This window comes from Aspergillus uvarum (genome assembly GCF_003184745.1).
Source record: "Aspergillus uvarum CBS 121591 unplaced genomic scaffold BO82scaffold_28, whole genome shotgun sequence".
Classification (NCBI taxonomy): Eukaryota; Fungi; Ascomycota; class Eurotiomycetes; order Eurotiales; family Aspergillaceae; genus Aspergillus; species Aspergillus uvarum.
Window position 1 is genome coordinate 203,307 of NW_020291325.1, and position 27,987 is coordinate 231,293.

Below are 27,987 nucleotides of genomic sequence, written 5' to 3' on the forward strand. Positions count from 1 at the left end.
TATCGGGGGAAAAGGTGGCCCAAGGCTGGAGCAGCAGATAATATATTAGGGGCACAAGTGTCAATCACTAGTGCTGAGAAAGACAAAATGAGAGAAGGGAATAGTGTGAGGGGAAGTGGAGGTTGGCTGATGCTCAGCAACAGTTTCCCACAGTTTATCACACTGAATCGGAGAGATTGTGCTGTACTCCCCCGTATGTTAAGTATATCAAATCCGGGGAAGGAGATGCGGGAAGTATAGATAAGTAGAGAGAGAAGCTATCCCAACCCGCAAAAGAGGATGAAAGATGGTAAAAACGCAGGAAAGCAGTTGAAGGGAGGAAAGAAGGAAGGGGAAGGAAAGGATCAACTGAAAAGAAGTAGATGAAGAAGAAATCAGAAGAAGCAACAAAAGCGAGTGAGAGAGAGAGCTAGGTACTAAACTGATCGAGGGGGGGGAGAGCCAATGGCAAAAGGATGAGGATGAGGCGGCAATGCAGCGGCCAAATCACGAGGCGCTCACCGCTGGTTATTGGGGAATGAGAGGGAATCAGAGCCACTTCTGCTTCTTTTTCCCCCGGATTATTAACATCCGTCTCCATCCCGTCCATTGCCACCACACTCGGGTAAAGCAATTAGAGATGAAAGAACTAAAGAGGAAAAAAAAAAAAATCAATTGTTCTCACCCGACCAGATTGCGTGGAAAGAACCAACCAAAAAAAAAAAAAAAGAGAATAAAATCAAAATATGGAGCACTATACAGGAAATTGTCCAGTCCAGTCCCGTCTGTCCTGTACCATCTTATCGATTGTCGCGCGATTGATCGACCGAACTAGCCGGGGGGGGAGAAACCAACACACCAGGAACTGACCTGTCAATTTGCGTTGGTTGCCTTTCCCCTCCTTTCCATCAATCCCCCCCTCACCCTCGAGGGAAGAAGTGGGTATGAATACAACACATCCAGTTCAAATCAAAGAAAACATCTTCAAGGCATGGAAACTCCATTTCATTGTTTATTATCCCAGGTACAACTTTCTTTTCATTGAGTTCTTTGTGCAGTAGGTCTTTTTCGCATGCATCCCTCGGAACTTGGAACGGCAAGGTCAAACACCCAGCCTGGAGGTCCGTCCGATCCTCTGGCCGGTGGCAACAGTCTCGGATAGGACAAACTAATTGAGGGCCTTTTCCACGGCTATGATCGACCTGTGGAAACGCTCCATCGACCCAGTGCAATTCCATCGGTTCCATTCGCCGTTCCACCTGTTGGTATTTTCCCCTCTTCGCCCAAACTTTTTGCCCCTCTGCCGATCCAACGACCTCTCCCGAACCTCCGGGTTTTCGATGGGTTGCCGTCCTCTGCCGTGCAGATTCTGTCCCAGGGCCTCGGAGCTGCTCGTCCGATTTGCCTCCCTTCTGGATATCCTCTCTGACTGCAGCGCAATAAGTGGGGGGGGTTAGCGTGACCGTAGCGCCACGCCTGGATCGGCCTTTAGTTGTCGACGCGGGGCCGAGATAGGAGGGGAGCTCTCCGAGAAATCGCCCAAGTGCTCAGTGAAGGGCGCCTCGAATGAGCGAGAATGCGGCCTTTGAAGTACTGGAAGTGCAGAAACCGGAAACAACTCATGCATCGGCCAATTCGCCAAATGTCTGCCGAAGTTTACGCAGTGGCCATGATCAATTCTGGCATTGGGAGGCATCCGGTGCCCCTGCATCTGCTCTCGCAAATGAAGCGGCCACAATGAGTGGAAAGACAACTGTAGCTTCTGCATACACCTTCACCGATTCACCGTCAGTTTTGATCTTGCCCCAGCTGACTGCCTCATCCGGTCGCGCGCCGGCATCGCTTCCATCGAACTCTTGACCAGTGTTCACGTAGACCGCATGCTCCGCACCGTTCCGCATCAGACAGGCATTCGCAATATGGTGTTTGATGACACCACCTCCGAGGATGATCATTCCCGCCCGAGCAGCACGGACAGCCATGGTATTGATCCGGCGCACATCGTCGACAATATCAACGCGCAACCGTTGCGGGGAAGATTTGAAAGTGTGGAAGTAGAGCATGTCTCCAAGGGAGCCGTCAGTCAGAGCCGGACAGAAAACTGGAATGTTGTTGCGGGCGGCCCAATACAGCACCGAGTCCTCGTTGTTGATTTCACGACCCAGGCGTTCGGTGATGCGACTCGGGGTCCAGTGCAGTTCGTCTTCGTCGTCCCCCGTTTCCAACGCCTTCTTCTTCGCGGCCTCCTGCTCTTCTAGCATCTTATCCAGAATCGGGACCAGCCAATCCTCAAAGGCGCAGTAGTTGCTATTGGGGACAATCAAATTGCCGATCCGATTCAAACCTTTAGCCCGCAGTCCCGCGCCGGGTGTAGAGAAGGAGCCCATGTAGGTTGGAGCCAAGCACTTGATTAAATCTTCTTCCACACCGCCAGCAGTGGTGACAATGGCGGAAACATGGTTGTTTTTGACGAGGTAGCGAATGGTGTCGCGGAGGCCGGAGGAGATCAAGTTGGAAGTGTACCCGAGAAAGATGGTCGTTTTGGCACCGGTTTCGGGATGGCGGTAAGCTTTCTTTCAGAACCGAGTCCTGTCAGCGAGTGTGCCTTTTAGGATTAATATGGTAGGTAGAGTGGCCTTACCATGTTGTTGATAATGCGGGCAGCGTCTGCGACCGCACTGCCTTGGAAACCCGTATATCTCATGTTGTCGACCATTTCGGCAACAGTTATGTCCCGGCCCTTGTAAAGACCAAAATCCACTCCGCTCACTTTGTGTGTGCCTTCTGGCACAGGCTCTGATGCGACCAAGACAGCATCGGTGACGGAGGAGGGAGGGGCATTCTCGGCCGCCGGGACGTTGTTCGCAGACATTTTTGGGTGAACTTTGTGGGGAAACCAGTTGATTGAGATTCAAATGCTAGGTATAAGAAGAATAAATAGCACTGAAATGATTTCCAGTATTGTTCCCTCGATCGATGCTCGACAGAAGGAACGCGAGAAGAGTGGTGAAGGTTGGTGGTCACGTCAAGAAAAAAAAAAGCGGGTTATGTTTTCCCCTTAGGCTAGCCTTATTTTTTTGTTGGCACTTTTTTTCCAGTTTCCCCCTTCCTGCTAGAAGCGATGGCGGGGGCTCGCAGGAATTGCCCGGCGGCGGGAATTGGCAGATGGCAGGCAGTTCAAGGTTCAAGGTTGGCAGCCCCGGAGGCAGAATTGGCAGCTGCTGCACGGATGCCTGAATATCTGCCTGAGGCCAGAATAAACATTTGACACCTCAGGCATTAGTGGAAACTGGACCCCTGGCCTGAGGCCAACTCCGCAAGTTATTTTTGAGTTTCCCCTAGAAAAGCGAGTCCCTGCAATCGAGTGACTCCCTGGCCAACTAAAAGCATCCGACTCCATTGCCTGGGCCCCATCGCTGAGTCTGGTCAGAGTCGCTCGTTTTTCCCTCTTGCTCCAACCTACCTCTTTCATGATCCTCTTCTTGACTCTGTCTAGACTCTGACCTCGAAATCCTTCCAGTCCATCCTCAATAATCATTTAACATTTACCTTCTGTTTAACCTCTAACTTCTCAAATACCGTCGGATTTCCCTTCCAACCACCGCCGTTACACGCAAACCGATCTTGAGTCTCTGGGCGCGTTCCGGCACCGAGAACGAAGACCGCGATCCCATCGCTGGGGATTTTGCTGCCCAGCTCCCATTTCCACTCCCACTCCCACTCCCTTGCAGCGCAGTCTTTCCGGTGATTTACTTGACACGTTCACCCATCCGACACTGCGTACGACAGCTCCAGTTACGTTGAAAGATCAGGTAAATTGAGTTTGCGTCTTTTGATTTCTGTTTGCTATTGTTTCCGTCAGAAGTTCGAGGTTTCGTGGTTCTTTATTATCATCAATTCCATCACCCTCATCATCTTCATGTTCTTTGAAACGGCTTTGCTCTACCACTCTCGGCCACTCCGATAAAGATTTCCGGCTGTGTGAGACACTGTACTCCGTTCCTTGAGTCGTGACCAGCCAGACGGTCTTCCCTCGCACTGGAAATCGAAATCTGTCTGCTGCCGCCTGCGTGATCCCCGATCCACCCAGGAAAGCTGCCCCGGCTTGTCCAGTCACGGGCTGAAACAATCGGCGCCAACCGTGGCTGCCGCTAAGCATGAGGGATGGTGCCAAATTGGGATCCGCGCTAAGTGGATTGAACTGGATTCATGTTAAAATGATTACCTAATTTTCAATCCTGGCCCGTGCGTTTTTCTCTTTTTCCAGTGACTGGCAACTGCACCCATGCTGGGCTGGCTCGGAGCTGGCTCTGGGCTGGCATGCTTCATTCTACCATCACGTGTTCTCCACTGCCCGTTCGTTCGTCGGTCGCTCGGTCGCTCGTCCGATCGTTACTCGCTCGCGCTTTGGCTGCGACTGCGACTACTGCTGCTGTCGCTGCTGCTGCCGCTTCCGCCTCTTTGCGTCAATTGGTCTTTCCAACCCGCTCTTTTCGAGACTCCTGGTTCTTCTTCTGTCCGTTTGTCTCATATCCATCCATTTCCTCATTTTCCTTTCTTTTTCTTTACTCTACTGGATTTTTGACTTTTGTTTACTTTACCCTTTCCCTTTATTTCCTTTTGGACATACTTTCTCCTCGACGTCCCAATCTCATCCCACCCAGTACCTCGCCTTGGTTGACCTCTGGAGTCCCACGTTACTAATCTGTCGCAGGCATCCTGCCGGGTTGCTTTGTCTCATGTGCACTAGCATGACCTGGTGATGTCTCAAAGATACCCTCCGCCGTCTGGGTTCAACTCCCGTGACCGTTCTCCGCAGCGTTTTGGAGACCGTCGACCCCCGGCAGGACCCCGAGGATCCGACGATGCCAACATCCCTCCCTTGGGCCGAGAGCCACCTCGAGGTCCTAAAGCTTTGATTGATCCGCCTCGAGGTGCTACATTTGCTGGTCGTGGCCGAGGATACACCGCCCGGGGAGGAGACTTCCGAGAACGAGATCGAGACATTCGAGATCGCGAACGAGATCGAGACCGAGATTTTCGCGATGTCCGTGATGGCCCGCCACCTTTTCGCCGCGACCTGGATCGAGATCGGGACTGGAACCGGCGCGATCGCGACTTCGATCCTCGAGAACCCCGCATCGGCTTCGGACGCGGTCGCTCGCGCTCTCCCCCACCGCCTCGCGACTTCCGGGATATAAGAGAGCCTCTTGGCCGAGATCCTGATCTCGTCCGCATGCGGCGCGGCTCCCGAGATAGTTTGATATCGGTTTCCTCGGCAGTGCCTGACGTCCCGGCAGGAAACAGTCACCATGTTCGGACCGGTCCCCCCATTCGTGGGCGTGGTCGGGGTGAGTGGGAAGCAGGACGCGGCAGAGGCCGGCTGCCTTATTTAGACGATCGTGACACCTTCAGGCGCAGAAGTCGGTCGCGCGACGGACGCTGGGATCGGGAACGCGATCGAGACCGGGAACGAGAACGGGACCGGGAACGTGAGCGTGAAAGAGAACGAGATAGAGATCGCATACTCGACCGCGACCGTGAACGAGAACGTGAACGAGTACCGTTAGACCGCGACCGTGAGATTGACCGAAGAGATCGGGAAAGAGAGCGTGACATACTGCAGGAGAGACGAGAAAGATTCGAACGACGAGACGACTTGGAACGCCGCGTTGAGCGCGATGACCGGGAGCGACCGGGGGATCACTGGAAGCGTGAGCCGCCTGCCAATCGATTGGAGAATCCAAATCGGATACCTAGCATATCTGCCGCCTCACCTGTCGCTACTGCACCCCAACCAACAATCCCTGCAGTTCCCGAGCGGGTACCTGAGCCCCCTGTTGTTGAGTCACCACGCAAGCCGTCTGGAGGAGATGTCCGCCGCGAGCCAGAACGAACTGAGCCACCTGCACCACCAGGTCGTGCGGAGCCCCCGAAAGACGCAGTAGTTGCGCCGCCCGTGAAACGATCTCCTCCCCCGGCTGCGCCCCAGGTTCCCGCATTCGGTTCGGTTACGGCACCAATTCCCGAAATCACGGCAGACAAAACAACGGCAGACTCGGCGCCTGCTGCATCCACTGTTGCCAACCCCGAAAAGGAACGCCCCGAGGCGCCGCCACGGGCCTTAGTACATCCACCCACTGCCCCCAAAGCTGATCGGGCACCTCCTCAGCTGCCTCTCGAGCAGCGAATCCGACGCGATGAGACCAGACGTGACGACATAATCGACACACCGGCAAAGCCTGAACCCATCGCACGTGTGCCCAAACCGCACGCCGCACCCCCACCCAGTGGACCGAAGGTAGCAGAGCTTTCTCCGCCTACTGCGCCCGCTGCCATGGTGGCCAAGGAGACATCGGCCTTCCACGAGGCAACGTCGCCAAGCAAGCCAGGGCCTGTCCCGATGACGGTAGATTTTGGCCGAAGGCCGTCCGCGGCAGGACGTGCGGTATCTCCGGGCGCCCACACCTCCCCTAGGATGCCGAATTCAACGATCCCAACTGGACCACGTGCTCTTCAACAGCGACCGTCTGTTTCCCGCGGGCCGCCCAAGCCTAACAAGCAATGGGTTCGTCCTGGATACAGTCGTCCACCAGCCGGGCCAAGTTCAACCCTCCCTGCAAAACGGGACTCTATTGATGAAAAAGAGCGTAGTCTTTCGGTCAGCGAAGAGCATTGGCGGGATTCACGTACTGATATGGATGATTCAGGCTCAGGGCCAGAGGCAGGAGAAATAGTCAGTGAAAAGGATCCGACTGAGCCAAGGCTTGAACTCCCACCTTCCCCTCCCCTAGCGGCGCAGCCAGAGAGACCCAGGGAAAGATCCTCTCCGCCTGTAGAGAAGGAAAAAACACCCGAAAAGCAAACGGAAAAGCCAGCGGAAAAGCCAGCAGACGCACCGAAGAATGTGGTTATCCCCGATTTTACACGGACTAGCGACGAAGAGGAAGACGAGAATATCGTGTTCACCCAAGACTATCTTGAAGAAAGGAAAAGGGTGTTCGAGAAGGACATGCAAGCCCTCCGAGCGGAGCTTCCTCCGTCTCCTTTAGAAGATCCGATCATAATGACTCTACTGATGCGTATCCAGCTACTTGGTGCCTTAGCCCATGCCACCGTCGAAGACAAAGCATCAAGCCCTCCGCCTGTCCGGGAGGAAGAGGAAATAGCCAGCGATGAGAAGCCGGATGCAATGGACGTGGACACCGAGCCAAACGGAAAGGCCGAAGATCACGAGCCACCGACCAAGGAGGTTATGGAATCCGTGCCTGCTGCTGAAGTACTCTCTGTGGAGACTTTGCCCTTTCTCAACACTGGTCCCCCGACCCCGTTGTCAGATCTGGACATCTACCAGGAGAATGTAGCAGCCCATGAGCAGCTCAGGGATCTTTTCCGCGGAGAGCTAATGAAACAACGTAAAGAGATCGCTCAAAAGAACGCTGGCTTACGGCTAGATTATCTTGCTCACTACAAGCCCTGGAGGCTGAATGTTTGGGAATTGGATAATGCAAAAGAAAAGACGTCGGTCACGCCCGGACCAAGCACGCCTCCTGCTGCCCCCATTCCTGTGACGCCTACACCTCCTGTGGAAAGCGGACGAAGATATAAAGGCAACAGCGAGCTGGACTTCCAGAATGCTCTTCGCGCTTCCGAGATTTCGGCACAAGAGGAACTCGAGAAGCGTCGTGGCAACAAAGCTACCGCTCAGCCAGATCTATCCCGCGAAGCCGTCATCCCAGACATGCTAGAGCCGCGCGAGGTGAAGGCGCAAATCTACAAAGACACCAACAACATTATTGATCCTGAAAACGCCATGGACGTATTCGGCTTCCTGCCGCCGCCCAATGACTTCACTAAAGAAGAACATGTTATTTTCACAGATGCATTCATGGCACATCCCAAGAAATGGGGCAAAATTGCGGAATCATTGCCTGGACGCGACTTTCAACAATGCATCATACATTACTATCTCACCAAGGAAGAGATTAAGTACAAAGCCAAGCTCAACAAGCGGTGGAGTCGTCGGGGACGGGCTAGAAGATCTGCCCGTCCAAAGTCGAATGCGCTCATGGCCGATCTAGGTGTGGTCAAGCCAGACTACGAAGGGGAAGAAGAGCCCGCTCCTGTCACGGATACCGGGCGTCCCCGACGTGCAGCTGCTCCCACGTTTGGAGACTCGTCTGCGGACACAGATGCAAACGGTCGTCGCGGAAATGCGTCCAAGGACGGTGAACAGGCAGAGAAACCCAGCCGGCGAGGACCTCGCAGTGGCGGCGGCACTCGTGGTGGTCGGCGCGGCAAAGCTGCGCAGCAACAACAGCAACAGCAGCAGCAGCAGCAGCAGCAGCAACTGCAACTGCAACAACAGCAGCAACAGCTACAGCTACAACAGCAGCAACAACAACACCAACAACAGCAACAACAACAACAATTGCAACTGCAACTGCAACAACAGCAAACACCGCAGCCCACGCCATCAGAGCAATCGGCTCGAACAACGCCGGTGCCCCCTGTTGCAATCGCCGTTACTCCCGTACCAAAGACAGAAGTATTTGAGCCGTCGCTTGATGGAGCTGCTGCTGAAGTTCCGATTGTTCGCAAGGAGACGCCGCAAGAAAAAGAGCCGATCGAGGCACCACCGCGGGCGCGATCAGGACGAGGACGTCAGAAAGAGGGGGTCTATGTTTTCGAATCAACCGATCAGGAGGCCCCCGCCCCCGCCAGGCAGCCCGAAGCCAGCGGATACGGATCCTTGCAGCCCACCAGTTACTGGTCGGTGCCCGAGCAACGCGACTTTCCCTTGCTGCTGGCACATTTCGGGCGCGATTTTGAGGGTATTTCCAATTTCATGAAGACCAAAACAACAGTCATGGTAGGTTTTCTCGTTCGCTAATTTCTGTTTCTCGTTTTTTTTGTATCATCGGCTAAAGGTGTGGTATAGGTCAAGAATTACTTTCAACGCCGCATCGACTCAGGTAATAAGGATTTCGAGGAGATTGTTGCAGATGCCGAGGCGAAGAAGGCCCGCGGTGAACCCACTGGCCCCTTGCCTGTACCGAATTTCGCCTCGAAGCGACGCTACGAGGCTACGCCGTCTGCCATAATTATGCCCCGGCCTCTTGCACCCCATACAGATGCAGCAGTGCCTGAAGCGGACGAAGGTCGGCTTGGGCCCAAAACCAAGCCAATCGGGTCATCTCAGCAGGTTCCTCTTCATACTCGGCCTACGCAAGATAAGGAGCGAAACGTCTCGCGTTACCCTCCGCTTGCACAGGCTAGTGCCGTGCCGGTGCCTATCCTTGGCGGCGATGACGCTTCCAGAGCCATGCGTCCTCAGGCTACATTGCCTCCACGACTCCAGGGACCACGTCTGGGATATTTCGCGGACGACCGGCGTGAGATCCCAGGCACAGTGCTTTCACACCCTTCGGCCTCTCATGCTCAGGAAATCACTGCCTCATCTCGGCAAACGCCAGTATCGACTGCAGAAATGGCACGTCTCGAAACGCTCCATGCTCAGGGTTATCGGACTTCCAACGTCGACATTCATGGATCGCCATTGCTTCCAGTACAGGCTGCAATTCCTGCCTCGCAGCCTTCTTATATGCCGCCCCAGCATCCATCGTCGTTGATGCCCACCGGGTCTCACTCTCACTCTCGACAGCCGAGCCTTACAAAGACCCCCAGCTCACCCGCTCAGCCACTTTTGGGACACGAGCCCGAACACTCCCCCATCCGTCGTGACTCGATCTCGCAGCGGCCTTTCTTCACTCTGCCAGGCCAACCAGCAAGTATCGCCCAGCCGCCCATGCTGTCGCCGCCTAAGGAGCTTCTCCGACCGGGGTCCACTCCTCTTGAGCCGCCCGAGCCGCCTCGTGTGCCTGCCAAACGATCGAATATCATGAGTATTCTCAACGACGAGCCAGAAGAGCCGCAGCCACGGAAACGGTTTGCCAGTGACCAGGTATCTACTCCAGCAAGCAACACGGGATCTCCGTCCCGTGCAGGGTATGCTGGTATGCAGTCGCTCTCGCAGCCACCCTCGAGGCCTGAGGACCCTGCTTTGTCAGCTCAACCGAAGGGTCCAGTCTATGGCGCGCCCAGCCCGTATCTTCCGCCATCGCGCGGGTATACTGATCGCGTGTACACTGAGTACCAGCCGTACGGCTCTGTGTCTGGAGGTACTGGGCCAGGCAATAATGATTGGATGGCACGGTTCGATCCGCGTGGGCAACAGCCGCCACCACCACCGCAGCAGCAGCAGCAGCAGCAGCAGCAGCCGAGCAGCCGCCCGTCTGCATCTCTCGCTTCCCAACCTGCCTATTCCCCCTATACGTCCCACCAGTCTTTGCCTGGTCCCTCGTTACAGAACCTCACAGCACCATCGCCGGCGCCTACGCCGTCGCCGGCTACGGCTCAGCGACCTGCTTATCATGGCTCGGTGTACGTGGCTTCCCCTGCGTCACATGCCCAGGCAAGTGCTGCTGCATCGCGCGAAATTGCTGCGCAGAATGCGATGTATCGACCGGCACTTGGCTCTCCGACCCCCCGGAACGGTAGTCTCGCGTCGTATGGCTCCAGACAAGGGCCGCCTACGCCAATTCAGTCACCTGCTAATTTACTGGGGATGCCCTCCCGACCGCCGACTATGCCACAGTCGGCGTACGTGTCGGCACCAGCCACGCCCGGTGCGGGCATGTCTGCGCAACCACATGCGAACCATCAGACTTATCAGCAGCACGTCCAAACGATGGTGAATGGAGCTCATCAACAGGCGGCTCATCGATCCGCCCTGGGACTGGCTGGTGCCGTAGCGTACGGTCATAACACCCCGCCCCCGCAGGCTCAAATGTCTCGGGCAGCAGGCCTGCCTGGGCCGGGGCCGCAAGCGATGGCGATGGGTCGGTCATACACCCCCCCGGCAATCCTGCAGCCGAATCCAGCGGGAGGGTTGAGCTATGCTCCTAGTGGGGCTGTGCACGCCATGCAAGCACGGCCCCCAGGGCCTGGCGGTCTAGAACCGGGTCCGCATGGGGCTCCCGGGCACCATCGCGTGTACAGCCAGGGGTCGAACCCGGGGCCACTTCCTGGACAGATGACACCACAGCATGCCCCTCGATAGAGTCGAGACTTCATATCTAAATTGAGGTAGCGTTTGGCGGGGCAGTGCGGTGGTGGGGTGTGGATGTTTTGCCTGTATCATCTTCAAGCTTTCTTGCCTGTCTGAGTTTTATCTCTTTTGTCGGATGACGACTAAATGTATAGTAGATGACTACATGGATGGCCAATCTTATCTGATAACTTACTGAGTGTAGAGTGTAGGAGTAGAATAATCAATTTTGACCGGTCCACGCAAGGCAGTACGTGGACGATGATCCAGTGGAGACCTTCTGCCGCGCCGATGAAACATGACATCCCGTGTGTCTGTGGGGAGATGATCGGCTAAGATGGATGCTTATCAGCGCGTATATTTTTATTTACAGTGCTGTCAACCCATGCAACGCTTTTATCTCAAACCCGTCGTGTGTATTCCGAGATGTCTGTCCCAAGTGCAAGTCCAGCATGCAACCCTCCTCCACCTCCTCAACCCATCGAACCCCCGATCCTCCTCCAAACCGAGCGCCACAAGACCTACTACGAAAGCACCCGACTCGCGCGGCGCCGCTATGAGCACGCCACCCTCCGCGAGGGTCTGCAGCGGGGATTATCGCTCTGGAGCATTCTGGCCATATTGTCCAGTGGAGGACACGAGGATGTCCCCTATCGCGGGAGGAGAGTGGATCCTTCGAGGCTGATTAGCTATAGCCATGGCCAGCGACTTGAGGACTGCAATAGCAGCATGGGCTGCGAATCTACAGCCATGCACTACGCCCACGCCAACACCCACACCCACAATGAACCTCCGCTCGAAAGACGCGAGCAGCGTCCAAACATGTTTTCCTCATATCCGCAGAGCCAAGTTCCGATTCACCATCGAAACACAAGTGAATACTACAACAGCAGCAGTAGCAGCAGCAACAGCAACACAACCCCCTCACCCCCACGCCTACCCCAACATCACCACCACCAATCCCAAAAAATCAACCCCCTTCTCACCCTCACCATCAATCCTCCCCTCATCACCCCGGATAGCTCCTACTTTGCCCGTGTCTCGGACTACCGGGTGCGCAGCCGGAAGCGGCCGTGGGAGGGGGACCGGAGCTGGGACCGGAGCTTTTTGTGTCGGGCTTATAAGCGGCGGCGGGGTGGTGGTGGGGCTGGGGCTGGGGCTGGGGCTGGGGCTGGGGCGTTAGGTATTGGGTCCGATGGGAGGAGGGTGCGAGGGGGTGGTAGTGGTGGGGCGGTGGTTTTGGAGAGGGGGATGGTTTGGGAGATGGGGGGTTGTGGTTCTGATATCAAGGGGAAGGAGGGGGAGGGAGGAAGAGATTATGGGGAGGGCGATGGGGATGGGGATGAGGATGGGGGGAGGTGGCGGTATTGGGTTCCTGTTTAGTTGGTATACTGGTGGGGGAGTAGAGCAACGAATGATGCTTTTATTACTGTTTCATCTATTTCATGGCTAATGCTGAGTAGGCGCACGCTATTCACGTTGGTCGATATTATATGTGTGGTTAGCTCGATGGCCTGCATCGAGGGCTCATGGCTAGCTTGGCTAATGTGTCAAGGCTAAGGGCGCTTCCTGAATACCAGCGGACATTCGTCCTGTTTCACGTCAGTTCAGCCCTACAAAGCATTAAGAAAACTCACCATTGGAAACAACGTGGCAAACACCCGAATCTCCTCCGACCTGGCCGTCGCATGATGCGTCCAGTCCAGCTCCAGCGCCGCCTTGCCGATCATCCCCGCCATCGACAGCGGCACGTACTTCCGCGCCAAACAGTCGTGCGCCCCCGCCCCGAACACCAGCCAGTTCTTCGTCTTCGACTCGGCATCCCCCGTGATCCAGCGGTCCGGATCGAACACCTCGGGGTTCGGATACGCCTCGGGGTCATGCAGCGCTGGCCAGCACGAGGGGATCACCATCGCCCCCTTGGGCGCGGTGTACTCGGGCGTGATGGGGAAGTCGCGGGTCGCGAGGTAGGGCACGAAGATGACGGGCGGGCGGTGGCGGAGCAGCTCCTTGATGACGGCGCTGGTGTAGGTCAGCGACTCCAGCATGGGCAGGTCGAAGGCGCGGGAGCGGTCGCCGCCGCGGGCGGCCAGGTTCTCCGCGCGCACGCGGGCCAGCACGTCCGGCCGCTGGGCCAGGATCTGGAAGATCCAGGTCGTCGCGCTGCTGGAGGCGTCCTGCGAGGCGAACAGGAAGGTGAATAGCGTCTCGCTGATCTCCTGGTTTGTGAACTCGCGGATCAGGTTCTTGGGCTTCTCCTCGTCCGGCACGGTCTCGCCCGCTGCCAGCCGCGCCCGGTACCGGCTCGACTCCATCATGTGCCGCACCCAGTGGTCCACGATGCAGGTGGGCGCCGCCCCCCGCGCCATGTTCGCCTTGCACGCCGCCGCGCACCGCGCGAACTCCGCGTGCACCGCGTCCGCCGTCCGCTTGCCCCACCACGGCTTCGTGAACGGCACGTACATCGACAGCGGGATGTTGACCAGCTCCAGCGCCGCTGTCGCCAGGTAGAAGTCGTCCGCGATCTTCTGGATCGCGTCCGGCGAGATGTAGTCCCCGAAGAAAGTGCGGCATGAGAGTGCGCAGTTGATCTCGCGGAAGAAGGTCATGAAGGGGATCGGCTGGTGGTCGTTGGCCGCGCTGGCCGCCACGAATCGGTCGAAGTAGTCCGCCAGCACTTTCTCCTGGGCCGGGAGGTAGGTCTCCATGGCTTTGTTGGTGAACAGCGGCGCCAGGCCCCGGCGGTACTCGGCGTGCGCTTTGCCCTGCAGGAAAACCCAGGCTTTGTGGCCGAGGATATCTTTGGCGATGGGGACGAGGCACGGTTCTGCGTAGGTGGGGGATTTGAAGACTTTGTGCGCGAGGTCGCGGTCGGATGCGAGGACGACGAATCTGTGGGGGGGATTAGGAGGGGATGGTGATTTATCGGTGTGGGTGTGGTGGAACGTACTTGTGGAAGACGGAGACGCAGCTTAGAGGTCCGCTTGCCCATTGAGCGAGGTATTCATCGAACTTGGGGTGGATGGCTTGGAGGAATGGACCCATCAGGGGGATCTTGAATGCCGGGCCGGCGATAGAGCCCTTTCGCTTGATGTACATGACTATTTGTGACTGGAGTCAGTGACTGGCTGGTAGTTGAGGGGGGTGTTGTAACCTTGGTCGTAGACTATTACTCCCAGTAGGAACGTCACGATATACTGCCAGGTGGACCAGCCCGATAAGAAGGAGGATGCTGGGCTGGACCATGTTGGCGATTGCGCGAGGTGCGCGGTGGTGATGTTGAAGATCTCAGCCATGGTGGTAATCCTGGACGATGAAAGTCATGAAGGAAAAATCGAGATGAGTGGTCATTGTACTGATTTATACCAATGCACGAGGAGAAAAGGAGACTGCATAGATCGATCCATCATGCGATAAAATGCTCGTTTTGTATACATGACCCGATTGGGACTAGTCCCCGAAAACACATTCGGGCTCTAGTCTTTTCCGGGTTAGACTTGAATGGCTTCAATGGCTCCATTGATTCACTCTTCACTCTTCACTTTACAGTCCACAGTTTCATCTCTCGCTGCTGTCCATCATTTCTAATCCTTACAAACCACTTGCATGACATTGGCGCCACTACTCGGATACACCATGGCCTATGAGGCAGAGATCCTCAGTTGACCAAGCCGGGTGTTCTTTTCCTCCAAGTCTTGCTGAAGCGGGGGCAAGCGTCCTAAGTAAGCAGAGGCCTCGGCATCCGCTTGGCGACCCTTTCCCTTACACAACAGTCTCTTCTCTCCGGTGGCACAATCTCGAGGGAAACACATCTAATCTCAACTGCATGACACCACGATGTCGCGAACACTTCGTCGCTCCTGTACAGCCTGCTACAAGTACAAACATAGCTGCGATCTCCGCACTCCGCGTTGCTCGCGCTGCATCAAGCGCAACGTTCCGTGCGTCTACGCCAATCAACCCTTGACAGTACCGGAGGATAGCGGATCGACGATAGCGCCCAATTACTCGACTGCTTTGAACAGCTACAGGTTCCCCGGTCTCGACCCTTTCGACTCCTACCCCCAAACTCGACTGCCCCGGGAACGCGTTCAACGTCTAATTCATAGTTGTACGTATTGCTTTCACCTAGCTTGTACCAGGCAGCTTCACTCACCAGCCAGTCCTGCACAAAATCGCCTTTCAGTACTATCCGCTGGACCTGAACGCGACGACAAATCCGTTTCTTATCTCGTGGTGGCCGCTGGCTCTGGGCGATCCGGCTTTGTTCCATGTCTCCCTGCAGACAGCGTGTCTGGACGAAGAGCTGCTCGCTCAGAAGGGCTTCCAGGCCTCCGAGATCCTCATGACCGACTCGGTGTCGCTACTACGCCGGAAGATTGAAGACCAGTCCCTAGCCGTCCAGGATGGGACGATGAACTCGGTTATCACCCTGGCGGCTATTGAAGTAAGTTCCGAGACTGCACACTTTGACGCACTGCTAACCACCGCGGCTCCAGTTCGGCAAGGGGAATATCGACATTGCTGGGATGCATGTCAACGGGGTCAAGAAATTGGTTACGCTGCGAGGCGGTATTAATGCAGTAAGACAGACCAGCCCTTTGACTGCTCGCATGATTAGTTGGTAAGTCGACTTAGCCCCTAACAAAAGCTTACTGACGTATGCCGCCAGGGTATCGATGCTTGTCATGGGCCACCCCCAATTTGACACGCAGGACGATGTCGGCATCGGAGATGGCGTTCCCTCAACTCCCGAATATCAATACGCTTCTTCGACGGACGCTCTTGAGGACGGAGTAGTCGATTTTGTCAGCATCATAAATGACAATGTTGAGTACCCAGTCCGGAACGTATTCAACCGTCTCCGTAATGTCTTTCAACGTGCGCGTCATATACCCTTCCCACCGACCCATCTACACGACCTGACATGTTTTGTCATCCACCGACTGCTTCTTTCGGCCCCTTCCGACTCTACAGAACTGAATTCTCAAACACCGCCATCAATACCATCCTCTATAACCGAATGCGTCCGCTACGCCACCATCATCTACATGTTCATCATCCATGGTCCAACATACTACTCACACGCGGTCATTTTGAACACGATGGTCGTGCGATTTGTGCAGCATCTCAAGCTCCTCGATCTGCCGCCCCACGTCCATTCCTCTCTGGATGTCTGGTTCGTAGCAATTGGGATGGTCGCTTCCACCGGGACTGACCCCGCCCACTACCAATGGTTCTTGAAAAGAGCCCGGATGGTAGCAGGCGCCTTGAATTTAAAGAGTCGGAGCGACGCAACCGACAAAGTCAAGAGTGTCCTGTGGTTTGACACCCTGCAGGGAGATACAATCTTTCGCCCGCACTTGGATGCGATCTTCAGCGATGCAACAGATATCCCAGTGCATCGACTCGATCTTGCAGTCTGTGTTTCGTCGAGTAGTGCTCGTGAAGGACTATCGCGAATAGCACAGTCGTCTGATATATACACATGACATGATGGCAGCCGTTACCTGGATTCAGGCTGAACTGAAGTGCAGACAGTGGTATATGGTTTGGCGAAAATATCCATCCGAGGCGACGGTACCGCCAAGCAGGAGGTCCAGAAATTTTGGTTTCAAGACTACGGTTCGCCGCTCCGAGGGACTATCTCTCTAAGGACATTCGCCACATCAAGCGCTACTTCTTGGAAATTCTGACATGCGATAGCTGTTTTTATGCGCGTTGGGATAAGCAGTATCTGCCAAGCTCTCGCTCCGCAATCTCTGACACTGAAACCGGGTGTGATTGGCAGCTGGGCGGGTCGAGCCGGGTTGATGCCGAGAAAAAGAGGAGCAACATATCAATCGATAGACTGATGAGACCCGTGAAAGCCATATATCCAGAGATATGGTTTATTCGCTTGAATTTTGGGTGAGCACCTATTCCTGGATAGAGCTGGATCAGAGGGATCGAGGCTATCACCGGCTTCTTCCGCCCTTTGAGGCAGTAAAGTCGGCAACTGCCGACGCAATCACCAGGGGAATCAGAGAATTCGGCACAGACCTTCTCTAGTCGTCAGCAGCGCTCTTTCTGACTCGCGTTGACTAATTACTACCTCTGTTATGACGTGATGATTGGCTCATCGGAATATCCGAATCGGACCTCCGACACTAGAGGGTCGCCTCGGTCTCTCGCGGTGCCGAGACCCGGTGGCAATCCCAATAAAGATCGAAGGCTTGCGTTTTCTAGAACGCGAGGGGAAGTCGTGAGTTTACTGCATACACAAATTCTTCAGGCAGCATGACGGTAGTGCCTGGAACGACGGTCTCGTCGTCGACACCACCATCTAATGATGTTGAGAAGGCTGCTAAACCGGTATCCTCGCCCGATCCTAATCTGGTGCGATGGGAGGAAAATGACCCTGAAAATCCACAAAACTTCTCGACGGCGTATAAATGCTGGATCACCTTCCAATTGGGGATGTTGGCCCTAAGCGCCAGTTTGGGATCAAGTATCATCTCCCCTGCGCAAACGGACCTCATTGAATACCTTGGGATCAGTAAAGAGGTCAGCATCCTGGCCACGTCGCTTTACATGTAGGATTCATTCCTAGCCTTTGAAAACAGTCCGAATTAACGGAGGATAGTCTCGGATTCGCATTCGGTCCGCTGTGCTGGGCGCCGATTTCAGAGATCTGGGGCCGTCGCTGGTCGATGCTCCCCGCGGTATTTTGCATGGGTCTATTTAGCATCGGCACTGCGACCAGCAAGACCACTGCTTCAGTGCTCATCACGCGGTATTTTGCCGGCCTGTTCGGGTCAGCCCCCGTCAGCAATGTCTCCGCCGCCCTCGGAGATATCTTTCACATGAAAGCGCGGGGGATCGCCTCGACCTCGTACGCCATCTGCGTCGTTGGCGGGCCCACGATGGGACCCATCATCGGGGCGGCATTGGTGTCGAACCATTCTCTCGGTTGGCGCTGGACCGAATACATCGAAGCGATTATTGTGTTCTTCGTATTCGCCGTCACGTTCTTCTGTTTGCCCGAGATGTATGGTCCCGTGCTCCTGCACAAGAAGGCCGTCCGCCTACGCAAAGAAACCGGCAATGCGGACCTCTACCACCCCCACGAACATCTGGAAATCGACGCCCACAGTATCGTGACGAAGCACTTATCCCGACCCTTGGTCATGCTCGTCACCGAGCCGATGGTCACCGTGATTGCGCTGTACGCCTCCTTCACCTACGCCATTCTCTACCTCACCCTTGAAGTCTTCCCCATCGTGTTCGACGAACTCCGCCAGTGGAAGCCCGTGGTCGCGACCCTCCCGTTCATCGCCCTGTTCGTCGGCGTCCTCCTGTCGTCCGCCTTCATCATCCTCGTCGGCCAACCCTACTACATCCGCAAGTTCGACGAAGGCGGCGGCAAGCCCGTGCCCGAGGGCCGCCTCATGCCCATGGCCGTCGGCGGGTTCTTGTTCGCGGCGGGCCTGTTCTGGTTTGGCTGGACTGCCGCGCCGAAGTATCACTGGGCACTGCCCTGCGTGGCGGCGGGCATGTTTGGCTGCGGGTTCTGCATCATCTTCGGCCAGTGCATCAACTTCCTGGTCGACACGTACGGACCCTATGCCGCGTCCGCTACGGCGTCCAACACGTTCCTGCGGAGTGTGCTGGCGGCAGCATTCCCGCTGTTCTCGCAGCCCATGTTCCACAACCTGGGCGTGGGCCCGGCCATGTCGATCCTGGGGGGTGTGGCGGCGGCGGCGATCCCGGTGCCGTTCCTGTTTATGGTGTACGGGAAGCGGTTGCGGGCCATGTCGAGGTTTGCGCCATTCAAGGGGTGATTCGGTGGTTGTGGGTGGTCTTGTCAAGGGGACTGACGAGGGTTCTGCATAAAAGGTGTTTTCGTGTTGTTTGATGATGCTTAGATTACGGCATTTACATATATATAATAGACAGGCATATACGTATATATACAGGCTTTTTGGACAGAAATTATCATACACGTTCGAATTCCGACTAGACTGAAGAGACCTCTACGATGGATATTTGACGGTCAATGAATCATAGTCAGGAAGAAAGAGACTCGGCGAGATTTTAGCCATGTTTGACGAGTGCAAGCTGCGGATGCGAAAAGAAATAAACTGAATCCCCCTCCGCCCCAATCAAAGCATTGCATTTCCGCAGACGAAACACTTAGACCGAACAGATCGAGACCCGGAGAATGCGACCCTAGTTGTAGTACGGAAGGGCAATTGAATGGAGTTTCCTGTCTATGAAAGAAGTTAGGGCAAGCGCAGCAGGTTGTTCAAGCGACCAGTGTGAGAAACATAACTAACAAGAAGTAGTTAATCTTGGCGTATTCTGATTATGTCCCGATTGGTCTGTAATGTCGTCTAGCGGCTGCTCTTTCACACAACATCCGATATGGTGTAGTGGCTAACATCGCCGTCTCTCACACGGCAGCCGGGGGTTCGATTCCCCCTATCGGAGCTCATCTTTTTGTGTTTTTGCTGTCGCTACTCTCATGCTTATCTTTTTCTTGAATTCGATATAGGTGATGGGCAGTGTATATATCATGTTATGATGATGCGATTTTATACTTCCGGTCCGGTCGGGCAGCCACGCGAGACTAGAACCTACCGTAGTGATTCGGTTGTTGTGTCACACACCCGGCATCAGCGGGAGTTTATCCGGGTGAACTATCTGCAGCAACAACAATCGGGTCTCCGTTCTGAATCTCGGAGCCTTGAGTCACGCGAGCAGCGAGGAAAAGTCTACTGGCCGGGCGGCAAAGATGCATAGTATAGACATAGGTTAAGCTGCATCTATCCGCCACCTTACTCAATGCGAATCACACAGCCACCTGCCCACGTCGAGCTCATACCTAGGCTTCTGAAGAAGGTTGTATTCCGTAAGACCGGCAAATGACCCAACTGACGTCGTAGCGGTGAATAAGGCAATTTCCAGTGTTATGCCTGGGTATTTGTCCAATATACGAGTCGCAAGCCATAGGCCTGACTGAGTTTGGAAGCTCGAGTGGCTGAAATTGACTTTTGAGTCAGAAGCAAATGCATGATGTATATAAACATCAAACCATACTCCAAGTACTGATGAGCCAGTGCAACATATTCCTACCAAGTAGGCGGTCTGGTCAAGAAAGACCAAGGAATCTGGCATCGCCTACCACCAGATATAGAGAGAACAACAATGTAAAGAGCGATCTCACCGGAGCAACGGAGAGTACCGGGCAAAGGGAGAAAAGGAAAGATATATGAGGGCCCAGTGAAACACGACAAACAGATCAGCTTGACTCACCGTTAACCTCCCACTCATTCCCGCTCGGGCAGGTGTGAGTAAGCGATGGTACTGTCCACGTAATCTTCGAGCTTTTCCTTCTCTGGGGGCCAGACCACCTTTCCAGATCCCTTTCCACCTCGGGGTGTTCCGTCCCGCTTCTCCGGGGTATGGGTTGCCTCCTTGAGTATGAAGTCTTCCTTCCCGTTGGTGTATCCATACGACGCTACGTGGAAACTTCGCTCCACCTGATCGTTGTTTTTGAAGGCGAAAGTACCATGCCATCCTCTCGGATTTTCGACACGCTTGCCCTCCATGCTGGTTGTTTTGTGTAGCTCAGACCTCGAATGCTGTGGTCAGCTATCTGCAGGCTGTACTGTACAATTCAATTGGGCACGAAATCACAAATCTGGAGCTCCGCAGTATCGCCATCTTGGCAGTTGCGACGAGTACTTAGCAAGACTTACCTGCTGAGAATTGCTTTGGGAGTCAGCTGCAGATCCCGTGCCGTCGCATAATCTAGAGCTACCAATGCCTTCTTCTGCTTTGGGGTAATTGTGCTGCCTTGGTAGAAGAAGTATCGGACCATATTTATGCCTCCGTTGGCAGCGGCCATGGTGTTTGCAATGAGGAGCAACAAACGGATAACAATGGATGCCTATATGGGAAAGGAGGGAGATATAAGCACATGTGTTTGTAGAACAAAACGAGGTCAGAGTGCCCTGCCTATAAAGCAAGCAGCCTCCGAACCCACGGTTGCCTGCACCACTATGTAGACAGTTTGGCGCCGGTGGAAGAAAGTAATGAGCGGGTGACAGGGACCCGTCATCCTTCTTGCATGTTGTCTGGTACTCGGTCCAATAGACCTGAAAGTCTGGAGGGGGCAGCAGATTCTAGTCGCATATTTTGGCAAGGCAGCGATAAGAAGTGGCGGCGGCTGCTTAGATGCTGAAGACCGAAGGTCTTCATCCATGACTATATTGTTGGTAGTAGCGTGCACTGACGTTCTAGATTATTAAAGCTACCTATGGAATAGCTCATACAACAGTAGATCCAGCGACCAACTGGCTGATCGGTAGAAATTAGCGCCAGTAGAGTATGGTTCTGCGAGGGCTTCGACCTTTCCAGTTGGCATGTGCTGAGAACGGTTGGGCATAACCGCCTATTGAGCAGGCCAATGGGGCATTGTACCGATTTTAAAAAGAGGCGATATGTGTACGTAGTCTGTAGGATGAAATGAGATCTTCCATAAGTATGGTATCGCCTGAGATAGGGGGTTTTCAACATAGCCGCAATTCGTCAAAAGCTAGAATAGCGTCGGCTGCGCGCAATCGCTGCATCTGGAGATTCCCTAGTTCTTTTCAACTTGAAATGATCCTGCTCCTTACAGTTTGCAATATGGAAAGACGGAAGGATGCGGGAAAAGGAAAACAAGATAAGAGAAATGCAATGGTTCGGAAAGGGAAGGAAGAATAAGCGCGAACGTACAGTACCAAAGAGCAATGCCTGAGGGCGGGTGCCGCCGAGGATGTTGATGTGGATGAGTTATTGATAGAAGCCAAGCAGAGCAACCGCCCTTCTTTACGTTCCGCACCTACTCACTCACTCAAAGCTTCTCGAGACCACAAACCATCATATGTCCCAGGAGTAGTCTTACCATGGCGTCATGCTATGTGATGCCTATACTGCGTATCTTCAATTCTTCATCAGTCCCACTACCCCGACTGTGCAGGCCATTCTCTCGCCGTGTATCTAGGTCCTCAACTTGGAAATCTAGGAGGTCGTTCAACCCGTCCAATCTCGCTTCGTCTTATTATTATTCATCAACCGCAATGTCACGCGCCGATGCGAATGCGGCAAACAGTGAATACCAATACCAATACAATTGGGTTGATGGCGCGGAGACTCTTGAGAGGTATAGACCTGGAGGCTACCACCCTATCATGATCGGCGGCCTACTTCACGATCGTTATTACATCGTCGACAAGCTAGGCTTCGGAGGGTACTCGACAGTCTGGCTGGCGCAGGACACTTGACTGAAGCAGTATGTTGCTCTCAAGGTCGGTATAGCAGATTCGATATTGCAGGAGCCGATCGTTCTCAGAGCGCTTACCACGCCGTTATTATCATTATCATCATCATCATCATATCCTATACCTTTGGGCCGAAATTCTATCCCCCAAACCCTGGATGAATTTGAGCTGAACGGCCCAAACGGAAAGCACCTATGCTACACCATGCCACCAGCACGCCGCAATCTCCGAGACGTGTCATTCAGTTGTCTCTTTCCGCTGGACGTGGCGCGGGCTCTCTCAGGCGGCCGGACAACTGCTATCACATACATGCATTCTCGAGGCTACGCCCATGGAGGTTGGTTCTGCCCCCAAGAAATGAAAGACCTATTGCGCGGTGGGCTAATGACCATTTGATGTTCAGATATACATCTACGCAATATCCTCACCAAACTCCCCTCCAGCTTCGACCACCTCACCGTTGAGAAGCTCTATGAAGAATATAGCGAGCCAGAGACCGTCCCCATCACCCTTCGCGATGGTGATGGAAGGGACTTTCCACCGAACGTCCCAGCGGAAGCCGTCTTACCGCTCGACCTTGGAATCGATGCGGAGGAATTTTCCCTCGCGGACTCGCATCTGATTCTGAGTGACTTCGGCGAGGCCTTCGCTCCGGACTCGCATGTCCGGCTCGGGAAAGATTGTCACACCCCCCTGCCAATGCGGCCCCCGGAGGCGAGGTTTGAGCCGTCCGTCGCGTTGTCTTACTCCGCCGACATCTGGAGCCTAGGTTTCGCCATCTGGGAGACTTTAGGCATGAAGGCCCTCTTTAGTGTGGAGTTTGGCACGGCGGATGAGCTAGTCTCCCAATACATTGACGTGCTCGGGCCGATGCCCCAGGCACGGTGGGAAAGCTGGGAAGAGAGGGGCCGGTTTTTCGAGGACGACAATCAGAGTTGTCCGAAGAAGGATCGGTACGTCTGGCCTCCGATTGATCAGGCATTTGAGGATGGGATTCAGCATTATCGCAAGAAGCGGAAAATGGGCGACTTTGGGGCGGAGGAGACAGCGGCGATCTTGGATGTCATGCGGCGGATGCTGGCGTTCCGACCCGAGGAACGGCCATCGGCTGCGGAGGTGCTGCAATCGGAGTGGATGGTCAAGTGGGTGTTGCCTGATTACGAGCGGAGTTTGCGGTCGCAGTGAAACATGATTGCTGGGGAACGATTGTTGATATATATACTAATGCTGACGGCCTGGAGCATCGGCCGGCCCACTCGTACGCGGGGTTCTTCCTTTCCGTTAGCTCATGCGATGAATCTTTTGAAACCGAGCTTGTACAGGAAGAGAATTGCTGAAATGTACTCGCTTCTTTTTATTTGATCCTGTACTATTCCTTCTACAGTTTGAAGTGGTTTCTGCTAACGCTGAGCCTGATCACGGTCGTGTTTGCTTTTGTAGACAAATATCTCAGAACAATAAACCATTGAAACACAGGCCTTTATTGATACCGCTTTCGCTAGCCCTGCCCGCTGGTGGTCAACTGTAGGAATAGCTAGGTAGGTAGTTATGTTAATGTCGAACGGTCCACAATTATCTGCCCATACGTTTCAAGCGCGACATCACCAAGCGAGTTTCCTACGCAAGGGCAGGTAAGTTCATCTAGAAACACCCTAACCAATCATGGGATCTTTCCAGATCTGCCTCCTTGAGCCTCTTATCATACATAACCCCGATAGGAACACACTGCGTGAGTCTCCGAGGAGTTTCAGCCAGCCTGCTCGTTGGCTCCTGTAGTGATATATCTCATATAGCACAGTACAGCCCAGCCCAGTACACTCTTCCTATTTCTGTACGTACTGCACGAGGCAATGCCATCAATATCCTTATACCCCCCCCCTTCCTCTCTCCCTTTCCCCTTTCTTTCCTTCTTTCTTTTTTTCCTAGAACTATATACAGTAGGTCGAAGATTAGCTATTCTTCTTGAGTCGAGATACTTATCCCAACCAAGAAAAAAAGGAAAATAGCCAATTCTGTTGATCTGCTAACGTCGTTGGGATTACAAGATATGTAAAGGGGCTCGGTAACAAACACGCGTGTTCGGCAGGCGCGTGGGAGACGAACCAGTGCTCCTCAGAAGAGCTGACATGACTGGTTAGATTGACTCACTCAGCGTTCGTCACGCTTGGCCAAACACCCCCTCCTCCCAAGCGTTGCGAAGCTAGCACTTCGCAAGTAGGTTGTATTCAGATATTCTATCGATAGAACCAGTGGAAAGATGCGTTGAAAATCCCTACTCTGGAATGAATATGTACTTGTACTGGCTTTACTAGGGGCATCTGGCCTGAAACTTCCTGCGCTGTATGCCGCAAGGCTGTTGTGTAATCTGGATATTTACCAATGGAAGACTTAGGCGAGTTTTCGGTAAGTCCGAAAAAGGAGTGCTTTGACACATCGCTTCAAGAAAGGCAAGTATAGTGATGTCCCAAATGCATCCAAACTAATATACCTAAACAGCCCGAATTTTCTTCCCACAACCCATCTACCCCAAACAGAATGACAAAATCCATAAAAAAACATTATTATAACACAGGTAAGTTCCTCCGTGACCCAAAAGGCCAGGAGGGAAGGGGGGGTATATTCTTTGATCTCGCCGATATGCGTCTCAGCTGAGTTCGATCACGCTGCACGCACCAGACCCAAGCACAGTCTACTTCGCCTCCGCCACGTCAACCTTCTCCACGCTGTGCGCCGTGCTCAACGAGCTCGTGCGGTAGAAGTAATCGTGCACGGAGCCGCCCAGCAACTCGTCCTCGATGAAGGCGTCCGCGTCGTCCTCGCGCTTGGTCTCCTCGCTCAGGCGCGCCATCTTCGTCTCCCACTCGGCGCGGTACTCGCGGATGCGCTGCTGGTAGTCCAGCTCCGGGTTGTAGTGCTTGCTGGCGCCCCGGAAGCGCTCCCACACGGACAGGTGCTTCGGGTGCACGGCCACGCCGTGGTACTCGTGCTCGCGGCCCTCCCGGATGTAGATCCAGCGGCGTTCCTGCTCCTTGAGGTCGAGGCCGGTGGTGTCGGGCAGGAACAGGTAGGTCAGAGCCATACCGAGCAACCCCCACCATGGGACGAAGTAGAACTTGGTCTGCGTGTCGATGTAGTTGAAGAGGATAGCCGCCAGCAGCGCGCCGAGCTTGCCCGTCGCGGCGGAGATGCCGTGCGCGGTCGCCCGGATCGGGGTGGGGAATACCTCACCAGCCACGAGGAAGGTCACGCAGTTGGGGCCGAACTGGTTGAAGAAACTGGACAGGAAGTACATCGTCTGGAACGAGTGGATGTGGGCGGCCTCCTTGTAGTAGTCGTAGTGGAACGCAGGCACCACGAACATGATGAAACAGAGCAGAAAGCCCCAGATCTGCATCCATTTACGGCCATAGAGCTTGTTGTCGACGAAGGCGATGGCGAAGTAATAGCCAGCCAGGGTGACGATGACATCGATGAAACTCCACTGCCACGTGGTGAAGATCGACTTCGACTTCGGGCTGATGACGGAGATAAAGTCGCTGGAGAACAGCTTGGCGCCGTAGAAGAAGACGTCATTGGCGAACCAGCCGCCAGCCGTGGCAAAGACACGCGGAGTGAAATGTTTGAAGGTCAAGCGAAGCGACTCGCTGTCGTAGCCGGTGACAGACACCTTGGCCGCCTTCTTGGTGGCGGCGAGCTGCTTGCTGGCGGCCTTCATGTGGTAGGCGCGGTAATAGAGAAGCCAGAGAGTGCCAACCAGCGGAATCACGAAGGAGATGCGGTAGGTCCACTGGGTGGCGGTCTGGTTGATGGGCTCCTGGCCGCTGCCGGCATTGAAGATCAGAAGCAGGATCATGAGGAAGGCCTGGTTGAGAACCTGACCCCAGCCTTGCATTGAGAAGCATGAGATCACTTTGGCACCGCGGTGAAGGCGATCCTCCCGCGTAGACAGCTTGCCAGAGCCGACGGCGTTTTCCATACTACTTGTAACAGTCATCGGGTACTCGCCACCTATTAGACAGCCAGTCAGTCATCGTTTCACTGAGACAAAAAGGCAACGAGGCAGAGACTCACCAACACCAATGCCGTAGATGAACAAAGACCACGCATAGCAAATGACCCAGCCGTTCTGTGTGGTACCCCAAGCGCAAACCAGCATGACCAAGCCCAGAACCATGATCCAAGCATCTTGCAGCAGGCCCCAACGACGGCCGATCCAGTCGCCAATGATACCAACCAGCACCTGTCCGATGATGATCCCGACAATCTCGAGGTAGGATATCGCGGAGACCCAGTTCTTGGAGCAGATCTCGTATTTGCCCCAACACGATTCGAAGGACTTGCCAAACAGGGTAGAAATGTTTCCGATCGAGAGCAAAACATAGCTATGACACGGTCAGATCAGGAGTCTCCTTGTAGCGTGCCAACCAGGAGGGACTTACCCTTCCAGACCAATACCAGCACCTGGAATGACGGTGTCACGAAAGTAGTTCATCAACGGCGACAAAGGATCGGCCTTGAACTGCTGCCAGAGAGCCGCCCACTGCCGGCGACTCTCCTTGGAGTCCACGGAGCGAACGAATTTGATCCGCTGTCCGAGAGGAAGATCGGCCCAGTAGACACCCGCCGGGGTGTAACTATCATCCGGGCGAAGGAGTTTGTCGAAAGCCTCCTTCTCGCTGTGGCTCATCTCCGGGAACTCGTGCTTGGCGGCCATGTCAGGCTCGCGAGAAGTGTCAAAGTCTGCCATATCAAGTATGAATTGACAAAAATTCCTCGAGGCTGTAGAGAGACAGATGATCCTACCCGAAAAAAAGGGGGGAAGGAAGGAGCACGATGGGCTTAAATATGCATGAACGGCGAAAGGGTTGCATTAGCATGCTATATGCATCGAGAACCATCAATATCAGACTCGTTCAGCACGTTCTAGCGGTGGAGATTGTGGTTGGCTAGACGCAGCTGGTTCTGTCCACTAGCGGTGCTTTAGCTGGCCAGACAGTGGCATCTCACCCCGGTCAAGCGAGACGAACTAGTGGACCTTCGGCCTCGGAGGAAAGCAACGTGACAGTTGGACCGGACCAGTGTGTCAGGTAATTTCGGTTCCCTAGGCTCGACAACCAACGAGTGTTATTTCCGATTGCATGAGCGAGAGTTGGGGAGGCAGATTAGCTGACAGTGCACTCAGTGGCCTCCAGCCTTGGACAGCCCATGCCGCCTCGCGACGGCAGCTGTGCGCTAACGTCTATACTGCAGACATTGTCGTCTCCATTGCAAATGCATTCACCATCATGGCATCGCAACTAACCGCTTCAAATCGGAAACTAGAATGCAGGACCGGGTCGAACTGAGTCATGGCCCCGAGCAAAGTAGGTTGAGCGAGAAACAAAGACAACAAAGACAAGAGAAGAAGGGAAGCAGACAAGCCTCCTTGGCCAAACTTGGCCCAACTTGGCTCCAGCGACACCCGGCGTGGCAGCGGGCGTGGCACCACGTGCGAGGAGCGAGCTCTGACTTGCATCCACGGTCCTGCAGCCCACTTGGTGCTGCGCTTGGCAGAATCGTGTCTCGTGTCTCGTGTCTCGTGTGTTGATG

General features: G+C 54.5%; 11 protein-coding genes and 1 non-coding gene across 12 annotated transcripts; 6 read left to right on the forward strand and 6 right to left on the reverse strand.

The window, feature by feature from the left end:
* Window positions 1-1,652: 1,652 nt before the first annotated feature.
* Window positions 1,653-2,851, reverse strand: BO82DRAFT_283953 (deoxyhypusine synthase; the record flags this gene model as incomplete). The annotated part of the gene is made up of 2 exons (XM_025631438.1): window positions 1,653-2,552; window positions 2,621-2,851. The coding sequence occupies 2 exons, from the start codon at window positions 2,849-2,851 to the stop codon at window positions 1,653-1,655; spliced, it is 1,131 nt and encodes a 376-aa protein (XP_025491737.1).
* An 801-nt stretch (window positions 2,852-3,652) lies between these two features.
* Window positions 3,653-4,267, reverse strand: BO82DRAFT_81398 (uncharacterized protein). Its single transcript, XM_025641577.1, has one exon. The coding sequence runs from the start codon at window positions 4,136-4,138 to the stop codon at window positions 3,788-3,790; it is 351 nt and encodes a 116-aa protein (XP_025491738.1). The 5' UTR covers window positions 4,139-4,267; the 3' UTR covers window positions 3,653-3,787.
* Window positions 4,268-4,520: 253 nt separating this feature from the next.
* BO82DRAFT_335882 (MYB DNA-binding domain protein) lies at window positions 4,521-11,273 on the forward strand. The gene is made up of 2 exons (XM_025633317.1): window positions 4,521-8,851; window positions 8,921-11,273. The coding sequence occupies exons 1-2, from the start codon at window positions 4,742-4,744 to the stop codon at window positions 11,099-11,101; spliced, it is 6,291 nt and encodes a 2,096-aa protein (XP_025491739.1). The 5' UTR covers window positions 4,521-4,741; the 3' UTR covers window positions 11,102-11,273.
* A 242-nt stretch (window positions 11,274-11,515) lies between these two features.
* Window positions 11,516-12,472, forward strand: BO82DRAFT_402335 (uncharacterized protein; the record flags this gene model as incomplete). The annotated part of the gene is made up of 1 exon (XM_025639317.1): window positions 11,516-12,472. The coding sequence occupies one exon, from the start codon at window positions 11,516-11,518 to the stop codon at window positions 12,470-12,472; it is 957 nt and encodes a 318-aa protein (XP_025491740.1).
* Window positions 12,473-12,574: 102 nt separating this feature from the next.
* BO82DRAFT_310640 (cytochrome P450 61) lies at window positions 12,575-14,401 on the reverse strand. The gene is made up of 4 exons (XM_025632382.1): window positions 14,244-14,401; window positions 14,040-14,190; window positions 12,727-13,981; window positions 12,575-12,681 (listed from the first exon to the last, which is right to left on the reverse strand). Exons 1-4 carry the CDS (start codon window positions 14,383-14,385, stop codon window positions 12,646-12,648), a joined length of 1,584 nt encoding a protein of 527 aa, XP_025491741.1. The 5' UTR covers window positions 14,386-14,401; the 3' UTR covers window positions 12,575-12,645.
* Window positions 14,402-14,670: 269 nt separating this feature from the next.
* BO82DRAFT_81424 (Zn(II)2Cys6 transcription factor) lies at window positions 14,671-16,890 on the forward strand. Its single transcript, XM_025641578.1, has 4 exons — window positions 14,671-15,200; window positions 15,253-15,536; window positions 15,589-15,713; window positions 15,762-16,890. The coding sequence occupies exons 1-4, from the start codon at window positions 14,927-14,929 to the stop codon at window positions 16,579-16,581; spliced, it is 1,503 nt and encodes a 500-aa protein (XP_025491742.1). The 5' UTR covers window positions 14,671-14,926; the 3' UTR covers window positions 16,582-16,890.
* Window positions 16,891-19,073, forward strand: BO82DRAFT_81425 (MFS transporter). Its single transcript, XM_025641579.1, has 3 exons — window positions 16,891-17,333; window positions 17,432-17,664; window positions 17,715-19,073. Exons 1-3 carry the CDS (start codon window positions 17,199-17,201, stop codon window positions 18,910-18,912), a joined length of 1,566 nt encoding a protein of 521 aa, XP_025491743.1. The 5' UTR covers window positions 16,891-17,198; the 3' UTR covers window positions 18,913-19,073.
* Window positions 19,074-19,489: 416 nt separating this feature from the next.
* On the forward strand, window positions 19,490-19,561 carry BO82DRAFT_t181. Its single transcript has one exon. It is a non-coding gene; the product is annotated as a tRNA-Glu (tRNA).
* An 839-nt stretch (window positions 19,562-20,400) lies between these two features.
* Window positions 20,401-20,981, reverse strand: BO82DRAFT_383629 (uncharacterized protein; the record flags this gene model as incomplete). Its single annotated transcript, XM_025638031.1, has 2 exons — window positions 20,401-20,707; window positions 20,833-20,981. The coding sequence occupies 2 exons, from the start codon at window positions 20,979-20,981 to the stop codon at window positions 20,401-20,403; spliced, it is 456 nt and encodes a 151-aa protein (XP_025491744.1).
* Window positions 20,982-22,197: 1,216 nt separating this feature from the next.
* Window positions 22,198-23,583, forward strand: BO82DRAFT_383630 (kinase domain protein; the record flags this gene model as incomplete). Its single annotated transcript, XM_025638032.1, has 3 exons — window positions 22,198-22,377; window positions 22,411-22,735; window positions 22,802-23,583. The coding sequence occupies 3 exons, from the start codon at window positions 22,198-22,200 to the stop codon at window positions 23,581-23,583; spliced, it is 1,287 nt and encodes a 428-aa protein (XP_025491745.1).
* Window positions 23,584-24,938: 1,355 nt separating this feature from the next.
* On the reverse strand, window positions 24,939-27,391 carry BO82DRAFT_81454 (MFS phosphate transporter). Its single transcript, XM_025641581.1, has 3 exons — window positions 26,838-27,391; window positions 26,470-26,780; window positions 24,939-26,406 (listed from the first exon to the last, which is right to left on the reverse strand). The coding sequence occupies exons 1-3, from the start codon at window positions 27,143-27,145 to the stop codon at window positions 25,088-25,090; spliced, it is 1,938 nt and encodes a 645-aa protein (XP_025491746.1). The 5' UTR covers window positions 27,146-27,391; the 3' UTR covers window positions 24,939-25,087.
* On the reverse strand, window positions 27,357-27,977 carry BO82DRAFT_81441 (uncharacterized protein). The gene is made up of 2 exons (XM_025641580.1): window positions 27,570-27,977; window positions 27,357-27,499 (listed from the first exon to the last, which is right to left on the reverse strand). The coding sequence occupies exon 1, from the start codon at window positions 27,911-27,913 to the stop codon at window positions 27,638-27,640; it is 276 nt and encodes a 91-aa protein (XP_025491747.1). The 5' UTR covers window positions 27,914-27,977; the 3' UTR covers window positions 27,357-27,499; window positions 27,570-27,637.
* Window positions 27,978-27,987: the final 10 nt, after the last annotated feature.

Coding starts and splice junctions, on each gene's coding strand:
- BO82DRAFT_310640 (XM_025632382.1), bottom strand. CDS start 14,385: ATGGCTGAGATCTTCAACATCACCACCGCGCACCTCGCGCAATCGCCA. Junction 14,191..14,243: donor AGTAATAGTCTACGACCAAG/GTTACAACACCC, acceptor AGTCACAAATAG/TCATGTACATCAAGCGAAAG. Junction 12,682..12,726: donor TTGCCACGTTGTTTCCAATG/GTGAGTTTTCTT, acceptor GACGTGAAACAG/GACGAATGTCCGCTGGTATT.
- BO82DRAFT_81424 (XM_025641578.1), top strand. CDS start 14,927: ATGTCGCGAACACTTCGTCGCTCCTGTACAGCCTGCTACAAGTACAAA. Junction 15,537..15,588: donor TCACCCTGGCGGCTATTGAA/GTAAGTTCCGAG, acceptor CCGCGGCTCCAG/TTCGGCAAGGGGAATATCGA. Junction 15,714..15,761: donor ACTGCTCGCATGATTAGTTG/GTAAGTCGACTT, acceptor GTATGCCGCCAG/GGTATCGATGCTTGTCATGG.
- BO82DRAFT_335882 (XM_025633317.1), top strand. CDS start 4,742: ATGTCTCAAAGATACCCTCCGCCGTCTGGGTTCAACTCCCGTGACCGT. Junction 8,852..8,920: donor AGACCAAAACAACAGTCATG/GTAGGTTTTCTC, acceptor GGTGTGGTATAG/GTCAAGAATTACTTTCAACG.
- BO82DRAFT_81425 (XM_025641579.1), top strand. CDS start 17,199: ATGATTGGCTCATCGGAATATCCGAATCGGACCTCCGACACTAGAGGG. Junction 17,334..17,431: donor CTAGAACGCGAGGGGAAGTC/GTGAGTTTACTG, acceptor GATGTTGAGAAG/GCTGCTAAACCGGTATCCTC. Junction 17,665..17,714: donor CTGGCCACGTCGCTTTACAT/GTAGGATTCATT, acceptor AACGGAGGATAG/TCTCGGATTCGCATTCGGTC.
- BO82DRAFT_81398 (XM_025641577.1), bottom strand. CDS start 4,138: ATGCTTAGCGGCAGCCACGGTTGGCGCCGATTGTTTCAGCCCGTGACT.
- BO82DRAFT_81454 (XM_025641581.1), bottom strand. CDS start 27,145: ATGGCAGACTTTGACACTTCTCGCGAGCCTGACATGGCCGCCAAGCAC. Junction 26,781..26,837: donor GCTGGTATTGGTCTGGAAGG/GTAAGTCCCTCC, acceptor ACCGTGTCATAG/CTATGTTTTGCTCTCGATCG. Junction 26,407..26,469: donor CATCTACGGCATTGGTGTTG/GTGAGTCTCTGC, acceptor GCTGTCTAATAG/GTGGCGAGTACCCGATGACT.
- BO82DRAFT_81441 (XM_025641580.1), bottom strand. CDS start 27,913: ATGCAAGTCAGAGCTCGCTCCTCGCACGTGGTGCCACGCCCGCTGCCA.